The sequence below is a fragment of the Maniola hyperantus genome, chromosome 14, assembly GCF_902806685.2.
Source record: "Maniola hyperantus chromosome 14, iAphHyp1.2, whole genome shotgun sequence".
In the NCBI taxonomy this organism is placed as follows: Eukaryota; Metazoa; Arthropoda; class Insecta; order Lepidoptera; family Nymphalidae; genus Maniola; species Maniola hyperantus.
In genome coordinates, this window is record NC_048549.1 from 4,731,608 (window position 1) to 4,743,577 (window position 11,970).

Genomic DNA, 11,970 nt, shown 5'->3' on the forward strand with positions numbered 1-11,970 from the left:
TTGGATGTTTAGATGTTTGGATGTTTGTTGCTCAATCACGCAAAAGCCACTGGACGGATTTGACTAAAATTTGGAATGGAGATAGATGATACCCTGGATTAAAACATAGGCTTCTTTTTATCCCGGAAAATCAAGAGTTCCTGCGGAATTTTGAAAAACGTAAAACCACGCGGACGAAGTCGCGGGCATCAGCTAGTTTTATATATACAGATACGCGTCAGTGGGAATACTATATGCAGGAAAAATTGCGTAAGCCCACGTAACAATACAGTTAACTGTCCAGTCTCAATAGTCTTCTTGCACTGAGTGAAAGTTTATGAGAAAAAGTGAGAACATTATGACCAACTGTTTATGCATATTTAGGGTTCCGTACCTCAAAAGGAAAAACGGAATCCATATAGGATCACTTTGTTGTCTGTCTGTCTGTCTGTCTGTCGGTCTGTCAAGAAACCTACAGGGTACTGCCCGTTGACCTAGAATCATGAAATTTGGCAGGTAGGTAGATCTTATAGCAGTAAAGATGGGCGTTATTGGCTATTTCTGGCAACGGTTAATCAACAGTTATTTAGTTTCAATACCAATATTGATAACCGTTGCCGAATATCGGTATCAGAGTTGTGTTTCAACTAATTTAATATGCGCAACGCGCAGCGGTTTTCGTTGTAGTAACTAAGCTAGCTGCCGTATCAATACCGTCTGCGTAACTAGAGCTAGCGCGCACACTAAAATAAAACCAATTTTACTTTCATGAATATCGTGAAGTAATCACAACCTTAAGTTCATAGCAGCAAAGTTTAATTATAATGATCATTGACATAGGTCAAACTACAGTGGACGCCTGCACAAATAGTTTGCCACAATCCAGTTAAAAAAACATTTCACGAAGATTGATAAACCAAGGAGGACCTTATCTCTATTACTCTAAGGCTAACTGTATTAAGATTGATAGATCAAAGTGTAATGGACAAGTACATGTACAGTTAAGCCTTAGCGTAATAGAGATAAGGTCGGCTTTGGTTTATCAAGTTCTTAGTTACTAAGCCGGTAGCCAATAACCGCTCCTTCTCAGCTTTCAGTGAAATAAAGAAAAAGAAGGCATAATTATTGCGTTTCTAGTTACCAAAAAACCAAACAATGCATTGTCAGTTGCCAGTTGGCAGCGTTGCGTTGACAGGTGGTTCGTCATAGATGTTAGCTGATAACCGTTGTTAGCTACGACAATAACGCTACGGTACGCTATAGGCACGGCAGCGGTTTTCAGTTAAGTTAAGCTATAGCGGACACATGTCTATATAGCAGACATTCGGGGAAAAATCTGAAAACCGTGAATTTGTGGTTACATGACACAAAAAAAAATTGTGGTCATAAACAAATATTGCTATTTTCAACTTTCAAAGTAAGATTACTATACCAAATGGGGTATCATATGAAAGGACTTTATTTGTACATTCTAAAACCGATTTTATTTATTTTTAGGCATAATAGTTTTTGATTTATCGTGCAAAATGTCGATAAAATATGATTGTAGTACGAGACCCTCAGTGCGCGAGTCTGACTCGCACTTGGCCGGTTTTAAATGTGTTAATTACTTACCTACCCTACCTACTTCCTCTCAGCTAGGCTTCAAACAGCTTCTATTAATTACTATAACAATACATTTTTGAACCATTTACGACCAACAGAAATGCGTTAGAGCGACTTTTATAAACTAGCGATCACCCACGGTTTCAAACTAAAATTGAAATTTATTTATTAATCACTTAAGTAACTACAAAGAAATGACAAAAACAATATTGATTCCATATCAGTGAAAATATGTGTAGACAAAAACATAGAACTGCATTAGTGTAAACACTGCGTTACAGACTAGAGGTGTCAAATACAGGTTCATGTGTGTATCACAATATTATCACGTGTTACAGACAAATATTTAATAATTATTAACGTTACATTATTTTGTTACACAAAAAAAAATGCTTGAACCGTGAGGCGCAAGCAGAAAAATGGGTGCAATCGATTTTCGACCTTATTGACATACGTCAGAAAACAGCATTTTAGCAATCTATGAATTATACTGAGCAAGAATATGACAAAAAACAACTTTCTCATAACCGTCAATAAGGTCGAGATTTGCTTGCACCGATTTCACCATGAGGCGCAAGCAGATAAATGGGTGCAAGCGATTTCCGACCTTATTGACATAGGGAACAACATTTTAACAATCTATGAATGATACCTACTGAACAAGAATATGACAAAAAACAACTTTCTCATAACCGTCAATAAGGTCGAGAACTAGGGTATAGCTTGTATTTAACTCGATTGATTTAAATTTTAAATTTTACTCTTAATAGGTACCCAATGCATACCTTCGCCACAGGTCGAAATGGCAATCGGGGAGGGAATGCCCCGCACACCCGCACGGCCCCTGTGCTAACCCAGTGCGGGCGAGCGAGGGTGACGTGCGGGTGTACGGGGTGTCACCCCCGCCTCATACCCCGATTGCCATCTCAACCTGTCGCGGAATACAGTACCTAGTACCTACCTATGTATGTAAAAATAAAAACAAGTAGAACGATAAAGCAATGTCAAGTAGATACCTACAATACAATAGGTAGGTAAGTTTACCTAGTTACCTATAAAAAAATCTTTTTAGTAGGTAACTACTATATTTATTATCATACATTTCTACATATTTATTATCATACGAATTATAAAATGATGATGATGATTTCTAAAAAGAACAATACCACTTCACGTACCTAACCTATTACCTATAATACTTAAATGTATGATAATACCTACATTTTGAAAAACATTTTCTCATACGATTTATAAAATGACGCAAGTATTTCCAAAAAGAACAAATCTACTATAATAGGTATTATTAACGCGCGACACAAATCTATCACAACACAAAAATGTACCTAATCTACATTATTTTGCCTAATCTACATTACAATTATTCGCATTAAATATTTATCGACACTCAAGTTCACAAATAAATAAAACTGCATTCAAAATTTATTACGAAACAAACAAAATGATAAAAATACTAGCCGCATACTCGTATCATCACAGTCAACATGTAACAGGCCAATACGAAAATTCGATGTAATAATTATTCACCGTCGAATCGCGACGATATTTGTATTCAGCTGTACCTACCTAATATATTTTATTCTAATATCGTCGCTCGGTCGCGCCGCGCGCGGCGTATCAAAGATCGAACGCCTGAGTTATTTTTTAGGAAGGATTTTCTCAAATTTTCACTACTTATTATATATTGTATTCAATTTTGTTTTAATCTAAAAACGAATATCTTGAATACATTTATATATTTAATAAATTTATTAGGTACATTATTTTTTGACACCTCTATTACAGACCACAGTTCTATCGTCCATCCCTAGAGCGCAGAAACTTTACACGTGTTAGACAGACTTGACTCCCTGGACTTGTGAATTTCGAAAATCTGGCCTTGTTTTTTGTCTACATTATAAAATTTCAGATTTCAGATTGTCCAGAATTAATTTTCAGATTTCAGGTTTCTAGGCTTTGGGCTGGGTGTTGATAATTCAGTCAGTGGGTAAATTGGGACGTTTCTTTTTATTGTATGAGATTGTGTAATTTTTACATTTCAGGACACCAAAGCTTATTCCACACTACGGGATATAAATTATATTATAGTCCGGTTAAAATAGACATTCGAGATTTCAATAATTAGCGAATATATAAATGAATCGTGAAAAGTCCCCATCGATTTATATCGATGTTCCCAACATTCGTACCAATTTTTTGCCCTGTGCGAATTATTGTAACCTTTGAATGTCTATTTTGACCCGACTATAATATAATTTATATCCCGTAGTGTGAAATAAGCTTCAGCCTCTTAAATACTAAGATATCTTTCGAAATTCAAGCTCTGCTATCCTGATTATCTCGATAAATCGAATGACGTCACTGTTATTGTTGACAGTTAATGTTGTCTATTGAAACAAGATGGCGAGCTTTCATAGAGAGTGAAGAGATTTATCCATCACTGTACACCAATGTGCACAAAAAACATTTCGAATTTAAAGTCGGTTACAAAAGCAAGATTTCTATTAGGTAGGTTGGCATTAAGCTATTGATACGACACCATTACGATATTATAATTGCTAATTACTTAATTTGCAAACTTTTTATCTGATCGTGGGTGATTTTTTATATGAATCGTGGGTGGAGTCTAGTGGTGTCTATTAGTGGCGTGGTGTAGATAGGTAGAGTACGCCGCAGAAAGTAATGTACATAAACTTTTAGAAGGAGATAGAAGATTTGTAGAGCATTGTCTCTGTCATTGAGACCGACCAAACGTGTCGGTGACACTTGAATGACACTGACAGGGGGGCGCTATTGGAGAACAAAGGCTTAGAATATTCAAACAAGAACAAAGGGGACACTTGATGGCAACGTTAGTTCAGATTTTCGCCACGCGCCAAGATAGCCTTATCGCAGTGTAGGTATGAGTGACAGAGACAACACTACAAAGATGTCATTCTAAAGGCCGATGTATATTACTTTCTGCCGCGTACTGTAGGTAGATAATAGATAGGCGCCAAACCTGACAAATCCATAGACCTTTTAACTCAAAGCACATGTTGAAGGTCTATTTTGATTGTGCAAAGAGAATGTGGGTGGAGTAGGTATTTCTATGCAATTATGAATACTCTCATAACAATCACATAATATAAGAATAGCTATTAGGTACACAATATGCAATAGATAGTTGATTCATGCGAAACCTGTGAAGTTGATGAGTGTATCCATACTATCATAGACGGAATAGTAAAAGTATGTAGAGCTTCCTGATGTTAAAGGAAATATTATAATAATTAATAATACCTATTGTAACATATGGATCCGACACTATGGGCTTAAGAAGAAAACTCACAAAGTCACTCAGCGGGCGGTGGAGAGAGCTATGCTTGGAGTTCCTCTACTGATCAAATCAGAAATGAGGAGATTCGTAGGAGAATCAGAGTAACCGACTTAGCTCAACGTGTTGCGAAGCTGAAGTGACAATGGGCAGGGCACATAGTTAGGTTAAAAAAAACGGGCCAAGTGCGAGTCAGGCTCGCGCAACGAGGGTTCCGTACTACAGTCGTATTTTATCGACATTTTGCACGATAATTCAAAAACTATGATGCATGAAAATAAATAAAAATCTGTTTTTGAATGCATAGGTGAAGCCCTTTCATATGAAACCCCACTTGATATAGTTGTCTTACTTCGAAAATCGAAAATAGGTACTATTTTTTTTTTCCTTTTGCGGTACGGAACCCTAAAAACCGATAGAATGGCGATCTCGCACCGGAAAGCGCAGTTGGAAGACCTACTAGGTGGACAAATGATATCAATCGAGTCGCAGGGGGTTCAGGCGACCTATGTCCAGCTGACGTCTATTGGTAGATAATGATGATTGTAAAACTGACAACGAACTGTCTCGTGCAGCTGTGATGGTGTTGCCTTGAGACTCTAAAGTAGGTTATTTTATAGATATACATACATACTTTATTGGTTTCTATAGTACGCGAGAGGTCAAGATGGCAATCAGGGTATGAGGTGGGGGGCGCACGTCACCCGCGCTATCCCGCACTGGGTGAGCGCGAGGGCTGTGCGGGTGTGCGAGGCGTCCCCATCCCGATTGCCATCTCGAACTATCAAGTACTATAGAAACCAATAAAGTATGTATGTATATCTATAAAACTTTAAGATTATCCAGTTTTCATGTTACAATGCGTGATAGCTATTATTATCGAGATGAGATAACGCGACAAGAGCACACTACTTAGGTACATACTATGTAACTACAGTACAGGTAAACTAGATAGCAGATTTCAAGGGAACGACCATGTTCTTTCGTTATTTTTAACACATTTGTTATTAACTCGCCTTCTTGCCGTCCCGTTCGTCTGTTCGATACAAATATTGGAATCGATTTTAGAGCTGAGCCTCAATAGCTCAACCGGTAAAGGAGTGGACTGAAAACCGAAAGGTCGACGGTTCAAACCCCGCCCGTTGCACTACTGTCGTACCTACTCCTAGCACAAGCCTGACACTTAGTTGGAGAGGAAAGTGGAATATTAGTCATTTAACATGGCTAATATTCTTTTTAAAAAAAGCTTTGTAATGATGCAGACAGGCTGAGATCTATAGAGCGCACTTTGACTTTGCTCAGACTTAAGATTGAGTTAAAACGAGACAGATTTGCGTGAGAGATATACACCTGTCTCGTTTAAACTCTGTCTTAAGTCTAAGCAAAGACAGAGTGCGCTGTATAGGTTTCACCCTAAGATGGAAGCGGGCTAACACATATATACCCCTCGTATGACAGATTTATTCAAAGCGCCCCAGAATGGTTTCTACACGGCATTCGCTTCGCCGCGCCGCTTCGCTGCTAGGGCGGTAACTAGTTACGGTACCAGACCGGACACAATTTAGAAATCATAAAATCCAAAATTTCCCCTGTCAGGAATCAAACCAGGTCCTCCCACTTATAAGATCATAGCTCTCAATACAGTGCCAGGGAAGTCGTCAAAAGGGTTTTAATACACTGTAGTTGTCTTTTCGAAGCTGTGATAGCCTAGTGGTTAAGACGTCCGTCTCCTAATCGGAGGTCGGAGGTTCGATCCCGGGCACGCACCTCTAACTTTTCGGAGTTATGTGCGTTTTAAGTAATTAAATATCACTTGGTTTAACTTTGATGGAAAACATTGTGAGGTACTGCACGCCCGTGAGCTCTCCATAATGTTCTCAAAGGTGTGTGAAGTCTGCCAATCCGCACTTGGCCAGCATGGTAGACTACGGTCAAAACCCTTCTCACTCTGAGAGGTGACCAGTGCACTGTAGCACGGTGATGGTGATGATGATGATGATGATGATGATGATGAGTTATCTCTCAAATGTACTCTCACCAACAAGTTGATCTGACTAGACTGAGTGATTTGCGAGGACAGCTGAGAATCAAGTGCAAGTTACACAATCTTTGCTAAAATACCCATATAGGCAGAGGCAGATTACCCCTAAGGCAAACTAGACACATGCATAGGGGCGCGAGGTTACGAAGGGGCGCGCGCGATCATATAGAGTTCCATTACCTGGCCTACCTAATTATCCCTACTAAGTAATATTATCTTGAAATGACCGAAACTACCTCTTGTATTAAAGAAGAGGCAGTTTCGGTCACTTCAAGATAGATAGATAGCAAAGTATCATGATGTGATGTTCTTCACTCATTCACATAAATAGCATAAATCACCAACAACCACCTATGCAATGAGACGATTCCTCGTTCTTTTGAAATTAGTTAGTAATTTTTTTAATACGGCTGTTAGAGGGGCGCCTATGAGGCTCTGGCCTAGGGCACTCTTGACATTTAATCCGCCTCTGCTTATGGCAGAGGAAAATGTAAACAGCTGATCCACTTGAGGCTGGGGCTCTTTACAGGACCACGATATTGAAGGAATGATCGGTAAGAAAGAACTCACCTTCTAGCCAGGTGAAGCCTTTCCTGGGTAGTTAGATGCTCCACCTGGGCCATCTCGGACACCAAATCTGCATGCTCCATCCTGGCTGGCTGAAATAAGATTTGTAACTACTTAGATTATGTACCTACCTCTAACTTAAGCAATTAAATATAACTTGCTTTAGTGGAAAACATCGTGAGGGAAGCTACACACCAGCTGAGAACTCTCCATAATTTTCTCAAAGGTGTGTGAAGTCTGCCAATCCGCACTGGGCTAGTATGGCTGACAATGTCCTAGGTACTTCTTATTCAGAGAGGAGATCCATGCTCAGTAGTAGGTCAGCGATGGATTGATTGTGATAAGTCAAAATCCATAGCTGGAGTTCTAGTGATCAGAGTTCAGAATTCTCAAACTGTCATAGTCAACTAATAGTCAACAACTAAATTTTGCATATTACTATGTCTAAAGGTGAGATCTATAGACCGGACTCTGACTTTGCTTTGACTTAAGACATGGTTAAAACATGACAGTGTTATATAGCTGGCATAAATCTGTCTTGTTGTAACAGTGACTCAAGTCTAAGCAAAGCCAAAGCACTCTCTATAGATTTCAGCCTGAGATTGGTTAGTTTTGGTAGGGAAACACAGAAATAATTTATCTATAAATAAAAGGGAATTAAGTATAATCAAACCAAAACATTATTGGAAACATTTGTCATGAGAAGAAAAATACAAAACCTCATATTTGTCTATTGATATCTAAATATTATATTGTGTCTTTACAAGTATAGGTCTCTAATCTTTTGAAGAAATCTTGTAAATAAATAAGAAAGTAGATACGCATTTATCTTTATCTTTTACAGTGTTGTCACTGTAAAAGATAAAGATAAAGTTTTGTATTGTGTATAACAACAAAAAGATTTGACTGAGATCAAAATCTTACAAAATAGTTGAACAGGAGATGAATGGGAATTGATCCCACATGCTATTTACAATTCTAAACTGCTACATACATTATTATCCATAATTAGTTACTAAGATTGTAAATACGAATGTATGTATGTGTGTTTGTCAGTCTGTCAGACTGCCTGCTAGCATTTCACTTTCCATTACTAACTACTTAAGGTCAAGGTTATTAACAGCCATAATCAGAGTCGCTAATCGTTACTTAAGATTCAGTTAAAATGAGACAGATTAATGTGAGAGATTAGCTCTGTCTCATTTTAACTAACCTTAAGTAACGATTAAGCGACTCTGAGTACAGCAGTAAGGTTGTTACTAAGTAACTAAGTACATGAATTTTTGAATATCTACTTAATGTACTTAGTTACTTAGCTACGCTGCAGAAAATAATGTACATCAAACTTAAGAATGAGATTTAGACTTTGTAGAGCATTGTTTCTGTCACTCATACCTATGTGACGTTTTGTTGGTCTAAACGACAGAGACAATGATCTACAAAACCACATCTCTTTTTAAACGTCGATTTACATTATTTTCTGCGTCCTGTAAGTAAGTACTAAGGACACTCATGGCAAATGTTGCCCAAGCAGGATGTTGACAAGCATGTGAGTGTAGAATGGTATAAAGTCTTGACATTTGAAGGCATTTAGTATTTGTCTGCTAGCAACATTCAAAAAGCTTGGGGTGCTCAACAGAGCAAAGCGGTACTTCGCGCCCCCCGAGCATAGGCTCCTACTCTATAAGGGGCAAGTCCGCCCTCACATCGAGTACTGCTCCCACCTTTGGGCTGGAGCACCCCAGTACCAACTCCTTCCATTTGATCGGATCCAAAGGCGGGCTGTTCGACTTGTGGACGATCCCAAACTAACTGGCTCGTTGGAAAGCCTGGAGCACCGCAGAGACGTTAGCTCTCTATGCGTGTTCTATCGCCTGTATAATGGGGAGTGCTCTGAAGAGCTTTTTGACCTCATTCCACCCTCTTTTTTCTACAACCGCACCGCGCGCCACCGTAAGATCCTTCTTTCCACGCATGTGCAAACTGTGCAAATTCCTAAAAGGCAGGCAACGCATCGGCGGCTCCTCTGGTGCTGCAAATGTTCATGGGCGGCGGTAATCACTTAACATCAGGTGACCCGCCTGCTCGTTTGCTCGCTATATCTATTTAAAAAAAAACATAGTACTAACAAGGTCCTTCTGAACAAAGATTTTGCAGGTTGCAACACTTTCGCTTACAACTTGAAGTCCAGTGTCATACTAATTTTAACAGCTTGATAAAACACAATTTTTTTTAAAAACAGCCCTTCTATATGTACTAATTTACTTCAACACTTTCTGCACTTACGTCCTTGCCGGCCACCAACCAACAACCAACAAAAGATAAACATTCACTAGAGTTTGTCATTTGTGTGAAAGCACCGTAACAGTGATATTATAGTTACTATAAATTATTAGTTAGCAGTAGCAGATAAAGTTTTATTATTGTTGTTATCAAAAATCTAAACAAGTATGCCATTTGATCAGCTTTCAATTCAGTTTTATAAAAAGAGCGTATGTACTTTATTTTTATAACTACTAAAGTGGTTCTACTTAATTGAGTACTTATTTAATTTCTGTACAGTTTATCTGTAACTAAACTGTTTAGGTGGCAGATTGAAATCTTAAATTATAGTGGAAACACCTTTTCTGAAGCCTTAAATGTGCCATTTAAATTTGTTATAAAATAAAGTGACCCATTTTTAATAAATAGCAATTACCTACTTAATTCTCAACACCAAAGTCACATAAATAATAATACGACATCATGACACTGTTAATAAGGGTCTACATTCATATATTTTTTTATCTAAGTATGAAATAGTGTACTAAACCTAAAAAATTGTATGTAGGTACCTAGGTATTAGTTCAGTTATTCAGCAGTGTTTAAACTTTTAAGTAGGTTAATGAACCTATTTCAGTGATAAATAATTTACTTAATAAAGTAGTTAAGTATTTTTTCATTACCGTACACAACGCAATAGTTTTGAACATAATTTTAAAATTGGCAAAAAGCAATACTTGAAGTAGTACACTTTATGATAACTAACCTGATAAGATTATAAAGTAGCCATAACTAATTGACAATTGGATTTATATTGTTAAGAAACTTTGGGAAACCTGAAGTTATCTCAGAGATAATATTGTAAACACTTAGGTACTTAATTAAACTTTTTATGAAAATCATAACAACAACAAAATTAGAAAGGTATGTTCACTTGTCAAGTAGGTAGGTACTCCAATAAACTTTTAAATTCATATAGGGTTTGATTTAAAGTCAAGTATACATTAATTTATTCTATTTAAATTAATTTTGATGACACTTACCGATTTAATTAATTACTACAAAGCAAAAGTATGCTTCATCCTTGCCTTGATTAGTTTACAACACATAACACACATTAATGAACAGCTTAGCACATAATGTTCTTGAAATCAATCATATTTAAATCTGGCTAACACAAAGTATTACAGTTAGTCGGCATTTTCCGTTACTTTTCATGAAAATTTTTAACAGGAAGAAAACTAGAAGATACAAGGACACGAGCAACGGGCAAGCGGACAGACTACCAGACCACCGATAAAAGTACCAGACTACTCATAGACTACTACAGATAAAAATAAAATAGATGAGATTGTCATTTGTTAGTGTTGCCAGCTGCTTTCTACGAAATGCACTAACCTATTTGCCAACTTCAAAAATTCTTTAAAAAACTGATCAAGTGCGAGTTGGGCTAGCACAAGAAGGCTTCCATGCAAACGTACAAGATATACACTGCAAGTTAAATAGTTAATGACATACTGTGCCATCTACTTATATGTGATTTAACTAGCAGTTAGTTAAGTTACCTAATTTTTTCGTGAGCACAGTTAAATTTTTTTTGTGATGTAACCACAAGTTCCGGGTTTTCGGATTTTTTTCCTTTAAATACTAATTAATTGTGCTATAAGATCTACCTACCTGCCAAATTTCATGATTTTCAGTCTCATACGATATCTTTAAAATAGTTACCATGCAATTATTCTGCGATGCAGAATGAAAAACTTTTTCGTTCTGCACTTTTCTGGCTTTTTTAACCTATCCTTTGATCTACATTGATAATATATTGGGCGTGTATAAAAAACAGGGCTACCATTTGAAGTTCAATTTTACCAAATCAACATAAATCCCTGTCAACATAAAAAGCTCCAAGTCATAGTAGCCGTTTCACCCTAAAAAAGAGTGAAATCCATAAAAGTGGAAACACTGCTGTAGAGTGTACCTACGAAAAACGAGCAGTTTATACAATGACCTAGGAAATAGTTTATATACAGTAGAATTTATCTTGCTCTGCCGTTATCTCAGAACAAATCACGTACAAAATACAATCTGTTTTAGTCTTGGTTTTAGTATAGATTCGTGATCTTGACAAACAAAAGAAGGTGGCCACGGTGATAAGGACAAAAGATTATCATTTGTCACGTTC

General features: G+C 37.3%; 1 protein-coding gene across 4 annotated transcripts in view; it reads right to left on the reverse strand.

The window, feature by feature from the left end:
- Positions 1–11,072, reverse strand: part of MYPT-75D (Myosin phosphatase targeting subunit 75D) — a 50,108-nt gene extending 39,036 nt beyond the window's left edge. For 2 of the 4 annotated variants that reach the window (XM_034975154.2, XM_034975153.2), the window contains exons 1-2: positions 10,832–11,072; positions 7,530–7,618 (exon numbers count right to left, since the gene is read on the reverse strand). In XM_034975154.2, coding sequence (XP_034831045.1) covers positions 7,530–7,609 — 80 coding nt within the window. In that variant the 5' untranslated portion in view covers positions 7,610–7,618; positions 10,832–11,072. Of the gene's footprint in view, positions 1–7,529; positions 7,637–10,831 lie in introns of all 4 variants that reach the window. The other 2 variants (XM_069503155.1, XM_069503156.1) reach the window with 2 other exon arrangements.
- Positions 11,073–11,970: the final 898 nt, after the last annotated feature.